The sequence below is a fragment of the Eretmochelys imbricata genome, chromosome 16 (assembly GCF_965152235.1).
Source record: "Eretmochelys imbricata isolate rEreImb1 chromosome 16, rEreImb1.hap1, whole genome shotgun sequence".
NCBI lineage: Eukaryota > Metazoa > Chordata > Testudines > Cheloniidae > Eretmochelys > Eretmochelys imbricata.
In genome coordinates, this window is record NC_135587.1 from 6,602,423 (window position 1) to 6,616,917 (window position 14,495).

Sequence of the window (14,495 nt, forward strand, 5' to 3'; positions counted from 1 at the left end):
TGCTCTCTCTCAGAGTTGCCTTTTTCTTTTCCAAGGGCCCCCTAATGCGTGCTCTGTCCCCATGGCCAGGTGGTATCTAGCTCTCCCCAGACTGCTGCGTTCACTGTGTGGGGCCACATTTGAGCCATGGCATTCTTCCAACTTCGTCCCTGCAGTGCCACTTCCTCTCCTTGCCAAGGCTGCCCCAGCACAGGGACTGAAACGGCAGCTTAGCCCACAGAGGCCAAACTCTGTGATTGTAACGGAGTCTTTACACTGGCTGGCATTTCCTCCTGGGCTATTTCCTCATCTAGGGAGGAGGTGCAGTGGGGCTAGGAGGCCCCATGGCTGCCAGACCTTTGCAGCATTTCAGTTCACTTGTAAACAGCTGGGCAGGAAACAAGGCTGTTGCCACCAGAGCCAGAGTGCAAAGATGTTTGGCTCTCGGAGGGACAGGACACATAGAGATGCTTGGAGGGGTCGGTCTGACTGGGCAGCTGGGAGAGGGGCCAGGCTCTTGTCCCCATTTGGTGGGGAAAGGAGAAGGATCCTCCTTGTTCAATTGGGGGAGGGATAACTTTGTTTGGTGGGGTTGGGGGAGCATCAGCCTCCCGCCCTGGTTCACTGGGCCCTAAGGGTCACTGTCCTACACCTACCAGCGCCATCTCTTATTCACTCTCCCATCACCCCGTCTTTGCCCACCATTTGGCTGACCTTCAGCCTTGACAAGACACAGTATGACTTTCCTCCACCCCCTCCTCATCTGTTACCCTGTCTCCTCCGCCAGTGACTCTGATGACACCTGCCTGTGGTCCCCCTCCAGCTTTTGGTTTTCAGCCAAAGGATCTCAATTTTTTGAATTTTCAACAAGTTCCATGTTCCAGTCAGCTCTACCAATCACTATTTTTTCCCCTGAATGGCCAGTATAGTCTCATTTTGGGATCTAATTCTGCACTTTCTTGAAGACATCCTTGGAAAACTGTTAATTTCCGTTTCTGCAGGTTTAGTTAACATGATGATAAAAATGCAAGAAGCAGAGATAGTGCTGTCTACCCTCGGGCTTTCCTGAGCTTCAGCTCAATTGATGATGGTACTTTCCTAAAATCCCCTCGTGTAAACTCAGTCACATAAGAGCTCCTTTTCTAGTGTGGCGTTATAAATTACATTCCCTTCTCCATTGGTTTCACTGACAGAGACTTGAGCAGTTTTCTACCTATGTTAATTTCTGAAACATTTCACTATCTTGCCTGTTGATAGGGTTGCCAACTTTGTAATATTTAAAAAATGGACATTCCAGCAGAAGTGCCTGAACCTCCCCCGTCCTGCCTCTTCCCCCCTGAGGCCCCACCCCTTCCCTCTCTTCTCCCTGAGGCCCTGCCTCTGCCCCACCTCTTTCCCCAAGGCACCGCCCCCATTCTCTTCTTTTTTCCCCTCCTCCCATCACTTGCTGCTTTCCCCCCGCCCCCCTGAACCTGGGTCAGGAGGGACTCACCTGCAGAGCCGGGGCTGGGAGCTGCAGCTGCCCGATGCAGGTAGGAGACAGCCCCGGCTGAGTAGGGGCTGGCGTGGGTGATGATCCGGCGCCTCCCCCTCCTGCAGTAACCGCACTTGTCAGTAGTACTGACAAGACACTGTGAGGTCCCCTTTTCGACTGGATTTTCTGGTTGAAAACCTGGCACCTGGCCACCCTACCTGTTGAAGGAGCCAATGTGCAAATTTACCTACGTATGGATGTTTGTTGTGCTAGGTGGCTTTGTTTGGCTGATACAGGGTGACACAAAAATGCAAATGAGTAAAAATATTTCAAAGGAGCTGTTTTAAGGTAAAAATTGCAAGCATTTAGAGCCAGAATTACAAAGGTGTTTAGGCACCGAAAGAAGCAGATAGGTGCCTAGTGGGATTTTCAAAAGCATCTAAATGAGTTAGGTGCCTAACTCCCATTGACTTTCCCTGGCCTGTTTGTTCAGTCAGCCTTCTATTGTGCCTTGTTTTGAAGTTGTAGGCGCTGGGAGGCAGGGACTGAGGTTTACTGTACATTTGTATAGTGCCTCATCCAATAAATGGCTGAGGCCTTAGAGCACCGCACGAATATTAATAGTGGCATGTTTATTAAGAGCAAATCTCCCTAATGTATTGTCAGTGCAGTTCCACTGGGGAGTGTCATGGAGAGGCTGCAGTGGAGGTAAAACTCGTGCAGTTTTCTCACAGTATCTAATTCAACTTCTCTGACCTAGAGTATGGCTAAAAACTCGTGAGTGACGGAACTTCTATTGTCACCTTGATCACAGAGCTCCTCTGGTCACAGATTCCTGGTTTGCTTTGCGTACCTATGACTGCAGTTTTCTTTGCTGAGCGTGTTTCAAAGCTAAGATTGATTGCATGGTGGTTGGTTTTGCTTGCTAGGCTCATTATTTATTAGTGAATTCATTACAACATTGGCTAAAATTTTACTGAACTGTTGAGTTTTGACATTAAAACCAATTAAGTAGTGAAGTATAAGAACAAACTAGCTGTAGCAGTGCTAGGTAATTTGTATTGAGTACCTGACCTATTTTGTGTTAGTTTTACTATTAATTTGTTTAGAAATGTCCATTATAGAATAATTTGGGAATTATTATCAATTGTGTTTATGAAAGTAGTGCCGATGGGCGACCTCAGAACGGGGTCCCATTGTGCTATCATCATTCTCACCCTCATGGCAAATCCCAAATGGGACAGAGTATCCTTGCAGATCAAGCACCCCGCACATCAATCTCTGTGCTGTACAAATAGAGAGTATTAAACGATCTCTGCCCCGAAGAGCCTACAGTCTAAATAGACCAGACAGACAGGACAGGGAAATGGGTAGAACACACCAGCAGAGGGATGGTAGCAAATGGCATGGTAGTGCCATGATTTTTTTTGTGGGGTGTGTTACTTAGGAGGGGGTCAGCTATATGGAAAGAAGATTGAAGGGAAGGAGGGTGAGAGGGACAGGTGTGGATTGGTGGAGCTGAGGTGGAGAGGAGGGTTGAAGCAAACAGCCAATCAGCACAGGACCCAGAAAATCCAGTCAAAACCAAGGTACTAAGACAATAGTGCTAAGGATCAGAAATCCAGACTCTAACTCAGAATATTTCATTACTTCATCTTGTGTCTACCTTACTTACGGAATGGACATGCTCTTTACCAATCCTCAGAAACTGAATTCTTTCCCTCTGCCTTCTACCCCATCCCACCACTGCACATACCATTTGAATCAGGGCCACACCCACACCATGCGGGGGGAGAGTTTGGAGAGCTCAGTTTGTAAAAACAGGATTTACATAGGGTGACTATATTTCCCAAAGGGAAAACGGGACACCACATGGGGCTAGCCCAAGCCTCCCTCCCTCCTTGTGCGCGGCTGGCGTCGCTGCTCTCTTGACTTCCTGCTACTGACTTCCTGCCCCGTCCGAGCCCCGCTCCACGCAACTGAGCAAATGGGACAAATGCACACTTTTGCACAAAACATCAGGACGGCCGGGACAGGGCTTAACAAAGGGACTGACCCGGCCAAAATGAGACATATGGTCACCCTAGATTTACAGCTTTGCAAACATGCTGAACTGAACAGACCTGAAGCCATATTCAGGGTTTCCCAGGAGAGCTTGGGTGCTGTCTGCATTTATGCTCTAGGCTCCTCCTAGTCTCCAGCAGTCACCCAAACACACCACACACAGGGCACCTGGCTCAAAAACTGCAGTTACTACCATTACATACGGCATGGTAAAGTACAGTCAGCATTAGATAGATCAATCCATTACCACTGGGCAGTACAGTTACCTGGCAAATCAGCATCAAATGGGGGGAGTGGAGAGAAACATTCACCTTGGCTCTGAGTGTGTTGGCATCAAACAGCTCCATCAACTGCACCCCAGACACGCCCGCAACTTCATCCTAACACTCTTAGAAAGAGAACCCCCATACAGTTAACTTTGTGATTCCCCAGATGTAAGGCAGGAGCAGGAACCATTTCTTTATGCAAGAGAAGCATATTGCATCCAAGTCAGGTCTGCCTCTGGCTCCATGAAAATCTCCCTCTCTAGGATGCTGACGTCTGGTTATGGACCATGGCCTGAAGATGCACACAATCCTCACATCCAGCACCAGTGTCGTTACCACTGGCCATAGCATACTCCTCTTAACTCTCTCAGCCAGCCAGGGAGACAGATAAGGGCAGCACCAGGTCTCTGCTAACAGAAAGTGCAAAAGCGTATGGGACACAGTGACACAGCATGGCAGACTAGTGGTGAGATCCAAGGTCCAGCACCTCCAGGCAGTGCAATCTGCGCTTCACCCCCCACTCAAGGCCTGACAGGGAACCATGCTGTGGTGGGCCGGGGCTCTCTGGGCTCTCCCTGTAGCATTGAGTTCCTGGTGAAACATGGCAAGACAGTCTGAGATTCTCTGGCTGGAGCCTTAGTGATGGAGCTTGTTCCCTCCCTCACATGCTTGCTCACAGGGAGCCATCCAAACCCAAAGCTTGTGAGATGGGGAAGAAACAGTGAAACTGAGCTGACAGGGCCCTATGCCTGTGCAGGGAAGCCTCCATTTCCAGGCATCTCTAGGAACCTGTGCACTCCCCTCTGCCCAATAGGATCTCTCCGGACCATTCGCTTTTAATGACTTTCACTTCCTGGCTTGTCCCATGGCGTTTCCCTGGTTACTCATAGACATCTGATCTAACTGGTTCTGCTACTTCTGGCAAAGTCCTAAAGGTGACATTATCCGGCATAAGTTCCATAGACTCACTTTCATGGTAATAAATATTCAGTGTTGCCAACTCTTGTGATTTTGTCCTGAGTCTCATGGTAATTATTGTTTCCTTAAAGTCCCAGCTCCTGGAGTCAAGTGGGATATGCAATGATTTCCGCCTTCAGTCTTATAGAAAAAGTTACTTTCCAGCCCTCATGGATGTAGAGAAAGCTTCAAAATGTGATCTTAGTGCACCCGACAGGCTCAAAAAGGCACATAAAAAGAACACCATATTATTTGTACATAATCTCCATGATTTTAAAGCCAGTATCATGATTTTTGGTAGACCTAATGATTTTTGGACATTTGCGGTTGGCAATATAAGTGTCTCCAACAGGTCTGTGTGACATGGTTCCTCAAACTCCCTGCATGCACAGAGTTTGCTGGATCTCAGCTGTAGTGATGAAGGGCTAATAAAGTTAGTGTTACAGTGAGACATCTACCAATCAGAACTATCCAGGGAATAATTAGGAACTCTCAACTATTCGAAAAGCAGAGTACTCCTCATACAAGGAAGTGGGGGAGAATGAATTCGCTCCCCAAGCTTGCTTAAGCCATATTTAACCTGTGTGATATCTAGGCCTGAAGAAAGTAGAGGAGTAACTGGAGTAAGGCCAGCTGGAGGCGAACTTCCCTGGAGGCAGAGAACTGGGCAGAATTCCTCAGTGCTTACTGTCCCTACGTGCAGTTTTGTTGTCTTGTCTTTTAATTTGTTTTGTGGTGAATGACTCATGATTTACTCTCATGATAGCGAAACAAAACCGCTTGTGAATAAATCATTTACCAAGAGGTGGCTTAGATGTTTCTGGCTTCCACAAACGAAATGGAAAGATGGCAAAAAGCAAATGTATACTCTGCCCTGGCAAAGAGCTTGGGGGGACCAGCAGGCTGAGTGAGAGGGTGACACATAATGGAGACTCTCTCTCCCACCATTCATTGGCCTGTGGGGTCTGTGTCTACAAGGTCATCACAATTGGCACTAACTGTCCCCTTTTGTGGCAGCCTGAGCTTAGGCCAAGAAATGACAAGGGGGTTGAGAATTAAATACCCTCTCCCCATGGAGGTGCTTCCTCCAGGTGCATGGTCTGGGAAGGGGGAAGAAACAATTGTTGCTCGGTGGGTGAAGGGGTCAGATGAGGAGGGGTAGCCCCTTGCCACCCGCTACTTGGGCCAAGGTTCTCTTGGCTGATCTGCCCAGTCTCCTCGCTCTCCCTCCCTCTGGGGCCTGTCTTCCCTTCTAGGGTTCTGCTCCTCACCCTGCTGCTTCCAGTGGGGCTGGAGCCAGGTTCCCCTGCCCCCCCCCACCCCCGGCTGCTGCTCCTGCCATTCGCCCCGGGACACCCCCTGTCAGTTCGCCTGCTCCCTTGCACATGCTGCAGCTGCTGCTCCTCCCACAGGGGCGCCCCTCAGCAGTTCTCCACCCCCGCAGTGGTCCCAGCCAGGATGCTCCCCAGCCCTTCAGGCATGTCTGCCGCCCCTGCGCTGAACAGGGGTCCAGGGCTCCCACAGGGGGACCAGGCCGAGGATGGAGATGGCCAGCTGAGGCCAGCACTCGGGCTCCTGGTGCCGTTAGGCCCCGCGGGGTGGGCGGGAGTCAAGCTGGGGAAGGCGGGGGAGGCTGGCAGCACGGCAGTGCCCGCAGGTGGGAGCTGGCTGGGCTGCAGGGACAGGCGGACAGCGGCCCAGACAGTCTCCCTGCAACCTCCGTCTGTGCCACCCCACCAGGCTCTCCTGTGGCACTCAGCAGGCCCTGGCTGCGGGCCCTTCACAGGAGAGCCTCAGCAAAGTGCAGGAGCTCCCCGCCGCGCCTGGCTGCTGGCTCTGCACTGCCCGGCGAGCTCTCTGGTTTCCTGTGTGTGCCACTGGAAACCACTGGCCACTAAATGGCGCAGCCGGCAGCATTTTCCTTGGCCCCGCTGCCTCCCAAACTGCCTTCCCACAGGTGCGCATGTGCTAGGGCCTGGGGGCGAGCGACCTGCAGTCTGCCTGGGGAGCAGCCAGCGCAGCACCTGGCTGGGGGACAGGGGGCGGGCGGCCTGCAGTCTGCCCGGGGAGCAGCCGGCGCAGCCCCTGGCTGGGGACAGGGGGCGAGTGGCCTGCAGTCCATTCCTGCCATAGTACCTAGGGATAGGTTAGTCCTCACCCCCGGACGGGAGCAAACGGGTATTCGTGTAGCGTGGCTGCTGCAATCTCATCCCAGAGGTGGTTGCATTTCAGTGGTGGGTGAAGGAGTCCCAACAGCCTGGGAATCCTACTGGGTGAAAGGTGATCACTTGAATTCGATGTACTGTACAAGTGACGCCTGTCAGAGCTCAATAAGAGCCACCCTCTGATGGCTACCTATTAGCTGGGGAATGATGTCCTGTCTCCATTTGTCATTCCTGTCCATTCCTAATCCACTGGCAGGACGCTGTGTAGGCCAATGCTGGCTCTGTCTCTCCCACAGTAAGGTGAGGATTTTCCTAGTTGCTTTTTGCTGGGACATCTTTTCAGTTCCTGAGAGTTTGTTATTTACCACTCCCCCAATTTTTGTGTCATCTGCAAACCTTATCAGTGATCACTTTATGTTTTCTTCCAGGTCATTGATAAAAATGTTAAATAGCGTAGGGCCAAGAACCGATCCCTGCGAGACCCCACTAGACTTGATTGCCAGTTTACAATTACATTTTGAGACTTATAAGTTAGCCAGTTTTTAATCCATTTAATGTGTGCCAGGTTAGTTTTATATCATTCTAATCTATTAATCAAAGTGTCCAGTGTCATGTGGTACCAAGTCAAATGCCTTACAGAAGTCTAAGTGTATTACATCAACATTATTACTTTATAAACTAAAGTTGTAATCTTATAAAAAAAAGATATAAGGTTAGTTTGACAGGATCTGTTTTCCATAATCCCATGTTCATTGGCATTAATTATATTATGCTCTTTTAATTGTTAATATTAATTGAATCCCATACCAGTTGCTCCATTAGTTTGTCCAGGATCGATGACAGGCTGACAGGCCTGTAATTACCTGGATTATCCCGTTTACCCTTTTAAAATATTTGCACAACTTTAACTTTCTTCCAGTCTTCTGGAACCTGCTGAGTGTTCCCAGCCTTATAGAAAATCCACTTTAACAGTCCAGAGAATTCCTTGGTCAGCTCTTAAAAAATTCTTGGATATAAATTTTCTGGACCTACTCATTTAAAAATTTAAAAAGCTCTATTTTTGCAGCCCCTGTTTAACTTTCTCCTGAGTTACTGCTGGAAAGGAACATGGATCACTGCGGGGAGGTCTCTGGATAGTTCAGGGCAGGGATCTGGGCAGTGTAACTTGTTGCTGTGTTTGGTTTGATCGTCCCAGTGATTCATATATTGGTGTTTTAGGTTCTGGTCTAATGTTATGAGTTAACGTCCCAAGCTATTTGCAGTGCACAACGACAATTTTATTGATCCTACAAAATCCAGGACCTGTGCTACATATTGCTGAGTACCATCTCCTGGCACCTTATCTGTCAACTAACTAGCTTGCACAGCTCCAGCATTTATAAGCTTCTCTCTGTTTGTATGTCCAACAGCTTCTGTTTGGATGTGTGTGTGCACATGTGGGTTCCTACACCTAGACGTTTCTCCCTTTCAGTGTGTGGAGTATGTTTGCTTGTGTATGTCCTGCATTTTCTTTCTTTGCGTGTGTGTATGGTTGTATCTAGTCAAGGAAGAGTGGATTTAAGCCTGGGACTCAGGTGATCTGGACACAATTGGTAGTTCTACCAGAGATTTCCTGTGTGACCTTGGGTGTGTTGCACCGAGTTCAGTTTTCAGGTGCTCAGCATCTACAACTGGAGCCAAGTTTTCAAAACAGCGCAGCACCCAGCATGCTCAGCTCTTCTGAAAACCTGGCCATTTACTTCTGTCTCTAAATGGGCAGTGAGCTCTTTCGAAAAACTGGCCCTGATGGTGGGTGCTGAGCTCTTTGCAAACTATGGTACTTAATCTCTCTGTGCCACAGTTCCCTATCTGTATGATGGGGATAATAGCATTTCCCTACTCACAGGGTGTTGTGAGGACAAGTTCAGTAATGTCCGTTGGGTGCTCAGAGTGATGGGCGCCATAATATTACCTAGATTGATACGCAGCCCCTGAGAGGGTGCACGTCTAACAGCTTCTTTCTCTCAAAATCCATAGTCCTTAAGGCCAGAAGGGACTATTAGACCATCTAGCCTGAGCTCAACAGCCATAGAATTTCACCCTGTTGCCTCTGTATTGAGCCCGAATACTTGTGTGTGGCTAAAGCATCTTCCTGAAAGAGATGGAGAATCCACCACTGCCCTTGGTGAATTGTTCCAGTGGTTAATCACCCACACTGCTAAACATGTGTGCCTTCTTTCTAGTTTGAATTTGTCTGGTTTTAACTTCCAGCCATTGGTTCTTGTTCTGCCTTGCTCTGCTAGATAAAAGAACCTGATATTTTCTACACAGGGAGGTATTTATGCACCATGATCAAGTCACCTCTTGCTCTTTTGTCCATTTATTTTCGCACTGTCTTTGTGTTTTTTAGAGAAGACACTTTGAATGGTTTATGAGAAGAAAGCAAGATGGATGGAAGTCAGTCCAGCACTGAGTCTCCCACGGCTCCCAAGAAGATCTCTCTGCTTTCCTCTCCCATGCGGGCAGTCATCCGTCTGCGACGAAAAGTCCAGTTCCTGAAGAAAAACCGCCTGCATCTGAACCTTCCCAGAGAACAATCTCCAGAGCTGGTCCAAACTAGGCTTCTTCAAAGGCAGATTTCCTTGAGCCAAACAAACCTGTATAACCCTTCGATGTCCCTCTTTAATCAAGCCACCTTTGCCAATTCTCAGTACTTCACCTTTGACACTTCTGTGGACCAGTCAGCTCTGAATAAATACAAACGGAAGAAGAGCCGCAGGAAGTCCAGGGTGGTGTTGTATCCAGAAAGCTCCAAAAAGTACCTTCCAGCAGAGCAAAAGAGTAAAGCAAAGCGCTGCCTTCTCTTGCTCATTGGCATCATCTGCTTCCAAATACTAAATGCTATTGAGAATCTGGATGACAACCTTCAGAAGTATGACCTAGATGGGCTGGAGAAAACCATGCACCGGGAAGTATTTGGGCAGAAGGTGGCCGTGGACAGGATTATGGAATTGTTGAACGAATACCTGGCCACCCACATACACAACAAGCCATTAGTGATCTCCTTTAATGGCCCACCTGGGGTTGGAAAGAGCCATGTTGGATGGCTGCTGGCTAAACACTTCCGTTCAGTCATGGACAATGACTTTGTGCTTCAGTACTTTGTGATGCACCACTGTCCAAACAAGGAAGCTACTCCTGCTTGCCAATTGGATTTGTCTGAGAAGATTTCTGAGATGGTCACCAGAGCAGAAATAGAAGAGAAGATACCATTGTTTATTCTGGATGAGGTTGAGCTCATGTCTCCAGTTCTGTTGGATACACTCAGCAGATTCTTCCAACCAAACCAAACCAACGAGTTCCTCAATGCCATCTACATTCTAATAAGCAACATAGGGGGCAATGAAATCACGACGTTTGTCCTCCAGAATGTTTCCACTGACCTTCTGCACCAGCAAAGAAAAAGAGAAGAACTGCTGTATGTTATCCAGCCTATTCTGATCCACTTCCACCCTCTTTGGAAGTCTGCTGACATCATCCCATTTGGTCTGTTGGAGAAGAGTCATGTCATAAACTGCTTCTTGGAGGAGATGATGCGGGAAGGGCTATATCCCGATCAGAGCCATATTGAGAATTTAGCTAGCCAGCTCAGCTATTACACTACAGCAGGCAGGGAGTATGCCATAACTGGCTGCAAGCAGGTCGGAGCCAAAGTCAATCTACTGTAGTAGCAACCATAAATAAGAGGCCGAATCCTGTTCTCAGCACTTTGCACTCAGTGGAGATAGCCTGGCTGAACACTGGCATGACTGACAGCAGATTTTGGCCCAAGATGCATTTCCTCAAGAGGACAGATATGAAGCTATCCCAGTGACCACCTTATAAGAGGGTTCCAGGAGGCAGAACAGCAGCTGTCACTGCTTCAAAGATGAGCTCTGTTCTCCTATTGATTTATCGGACTTGAGTCACTGAACTCCCACTGTCCTGCAAATAATCCCCTGTTGACTAAGGCCAGGATATCTCTCTGAGGCCGGGTCTGAGCCCAGGCACAAGCCAAACCCCTTGTGTCCACACTGCAAATGTGCTAGCCTAGGGCTCCAGACCCAAGGTCCTAGGACCCTGCAGGGCTGGAGGATCTGAGCCCTATTGCTTTCTTGTGTGCACGCGACCCCGACTTGAGTTAGGTCTGGAAGTCCTCTGGATGTATCCCAGAGTTCCCGGCGGCAGAGGAGCAGCGCTGCAAGCAGCCAGTGCAGCAGCTGGAAGCACTATTACTGCCTGGCAGAGCGCGCTCCCTGTTCCTGCTCCTCTCACAGTAGCTGCTCCGGCTCCTCCTCACTACTGCGCGGAGTTTGCCCGGAGCAGGGAGCAAAGCTGGCAGGTGGGAGGTGGCTCCCGGGGGTCATCCCTCTGCTGGCCGGGCTGAGCCAGAAGCTCTGCCGCTTGCCCTCTGTGCAGGGCGGAGCTTGGTTCTTCTCTGCTCTCTGTGCCCTGCTCCTGGGCCCACCCTGCCCTCCCTGGGGCTGCATGTGCAGGGGCACCCGGGCAGTGTGCACTGTCAGGGTGGTGAGTAGGAGCCAGCCCCCAAAACTTCCCCACAGCCTCCTGGGAATCCCTTATCCCTGCCTCCCAGGGTGCGGCAGGAGCTATGCTTCACTCCAAGCCTCGGCCATGCACTTCACCGCTCTGCAGCCAGCAGCAGTCAGGCTGGGTGTGTGTGTGTGTGGGCAGTGAAGGAGTGTTTTTCCTCTGATACCTTCATTTTAGCTCAAACTTCTGTGCCCTGCAGTGTGGATGCCAGTGCCCTAGGTTTGAGCACGGGTCAGAAAATCCTTAACCTGGGGTTAAAATGCAATGTAGACACTCAAGCCCAGGGTTCCCTGACACAGGTCAGCTGACTCGAGGCCCACTAACCCAAGGCTTACATCGTTATGTAGACAGCCTCCAATCGTATTGTGACCTCTTTGGTGTCCCTCCTACACACGTGCCCAGGAGTTTATTCATCGGTGATGTGTCAACAAGTCTAGGAGATGAGAATAAATCCTCCAGTATATGTACACGGCAGGAGCGATTTAATGTCGGGGAGATGGGGAGACCTTTGGGGTGACAGTCTCATCAGCACACTTAGCTGGGTCTCACTTGTCTTCAAACTCAGAATCTGCAATCTCTTTGCCTTTCCGGGGTCTGGCTGGACCTGGGATAAAGGCTAACTGGCTTAAGATCAGTCTAGCCAAGCTAGAGATGATGCTGGCATGTAGGGGAAACATTTGGAATAGCTGATGCAGACTGTGACTGTTACCCACTGATCTTTGGTATCAGAATTATGCATTCTTGGGTTCTTTTTCTCCCCTGCTGCTCTTGGATTCCCCGGCAACAGCAGTCTCCTGGAATATGTGCTACCATCTCTGGTTACCTTAGAAGTTGTAGCCCTTTATACCTGATGCAGACTGTGCCTATGTCACTTACAGGCTGGATTCCTGCAACACACTTTTCTTGGGACTACCCTTGAAGACTACTTGGAAGCATCAGCTAGTGGAGAATGCAGCTGCCTGCTTGTTAAGGTCTTCCTCATGTGGCCTTTGGTATAAACTCTGCTGCTTGTTTGTTTCTGCGTACAATTCACAGCACTGATTATCTAGAGAGCCCTTAAATGGGAATTCACAGATGCAAGGTAATGCGCATTTTGAACTGTTGATGCACATTGCTGGGTTCAAAAACTACTCCAGAACAAGTGTTGGGCATCATGTGAACAGCTCTGTGAAACCTGTGCTCACTATGCAGCAGCCGTCAAAAACAAAAATATTAAATTGCAGGAGGCATAGGAGAGGAAACAGCACTGAAAAGTATTATAATGCCATTGTTCTGGAGTGACAGTACCTCTCTACTGTTAACGGTTGCCACCAGCAGCCCTGTTTTAGTCCTGCTGTAACCCTAGCTTGGAAATCTGATACAAGCAAAGTCTGAAGGAAATGTATACACTTGCCTTGGAGTTCCAGGTCTTTATAATATTCCCCCGATTGGAAATATTGTCTGTTGTCTAACCTTTCTGCATCTCCGTCTAGCTCAAAATCAGTTTGTTGCCTTCACACTTCCTGTACAGTTAACTCTCCTTGAACATTCCTGTGCTGTGGAAGAATTGATGAAAATAGCATGTAATTAAGCAAAGGTGTTGGTGATATTTTTTGTATAGGCCCAAACCTGTTTGCATTGATTTCATTAGAATTATGTGAATAATGGATTTTTTTTTACTGGGCATTCTGAAATATATATCAAAATTTGGTTTGGAGCTGGGGTTTTTTTTAATTTTTTTTAATATTCTAAAAATAAAATGGAAGTCAATTTCAAAAAGAAAAGTCCTTTTGAATCAAATCCCCCAAATATTTCATTTGGAAAATGTCGAAACAAAATGTTTTGATTTTTCTTTTGGAGAAGGGCATCAATTGAAACAAAATGTTTCAGTTGATGCAAATCTGCATCTATCAGAAAAAAAAAGGTTTCAGACCAAAAATCTTTCCCAGCTGTACATTTTAATGGAAGTTCTGGGTCCGATCCTGTCCCTTTGATTTCAACAAGAGGGATTTTTTCTCCTTGACGCCAGTGAATGAGCATGAGGCATGGTGTGTGTCTGTTGTCCGGAAGCTGAACTGAAGAGGCTGGCTCTACCTAAGTGCCGAACGCGAGTGCTTCTTTTAGCTCAAGTGTTGGGGTTCATGAGGAGCTTGTCTCCTCTCCTTGGTGAAAGACGCAGCCCAACCACCACTCACTCACTGGCACTCAAAAATCATTCTGCAAGGTTTTGAATTTTTAGGGCTCACTCTCCGGCAGCTGTTCTGAAAATCTGGAGCAAGCACAGTGGGAACTTTCTGAGATCCAGCCGTAATAATGACTCCCTTTCAAGAAAAAAAGCCGGGGTTTGTGTCTGTCTCCATCAGCCCTGACATGACAACAGGCTATTGCTGCCTGTAGGAGGCACCCCCAACACATTGCTCTCTCTGCCACCTCGCTCCATGTCTGTTTTGCCCCATGGCTTCCCCCTGCTGCCTCCCGATGCTCCCCCAGAGCTCACCCCTGCTGCCCACTACTACACCCCTATTGGCTCATGCCCCTCCCCCCAGCCCCTACCCCCAGCTGCTTCAGCCTTCCCTCCACTGGTACCCGGCCCCCTTCCCTGCTCCCGCTACCCAACTCCACTGTGTCACTCCTTGATAGATTTGCCTGCTACATTTGCCACCTCAGTGCCTGGCCCTTGCTACCCTTGCAGTGCTTGGACTGCTGCCCCGATCCCACACAGCACTCTCAGCCACACTGCGACCTTCTCATATTTCCTGGTCCTTCCCCGCCCTCCGCCCATCTCCACTGCTGCCCCTGACAGCCCCAACCCCCATTACTGCTCCCTCTGATTCCCTCACCTGCCATTGCTTCTCCTCCACTGATATCCCTGCTGCCTCAGTTTCCCCACTGCTCTGCTCCAGCTACCATTGCCACCCCAGCCTGTGGCCTCGGCCCCCCCGCAGCTGGCATTCTTACCGTTACACACTCCATTGGGACAACTCCACTCCCTGACCGCTCTTCTCTGTCTCCTCCACCTACATCTAGCACACCACCCCATCA

General features: G+C 49.1%; 1 protein-coding gene across 2 annotated transcripts in view; it reads left to right on the forward strand.

The window, feature by feature from the left end:
- Positions 1 to 13,292, forward strand: part of TOR4A (torsin family 4 member A) — a 33,121-nt gene extending 19,829 nt beyond the window's left edge. For both annotated transcript variants that reach the window (XM_077836135.1, XM_077836136.1), the window contains one exon: positions 9,295 to 13,292. In XM_077836135.1, the coding sequence (XP_077692261.1) occupies positions 9,332 to 10,612 (1,281 nt within the window). In that variant the 5' untranslated portion in view covers positions 9,295 to 9,331 and the 3' untranslated portion in view covers positions 10,613 to 13,292. The remainder of the gene's footprint in view (positions 1 to 9,294) is intronic.
- Positions 13,293 to 14,495: the final 1,203 nt, after the last annotated feature.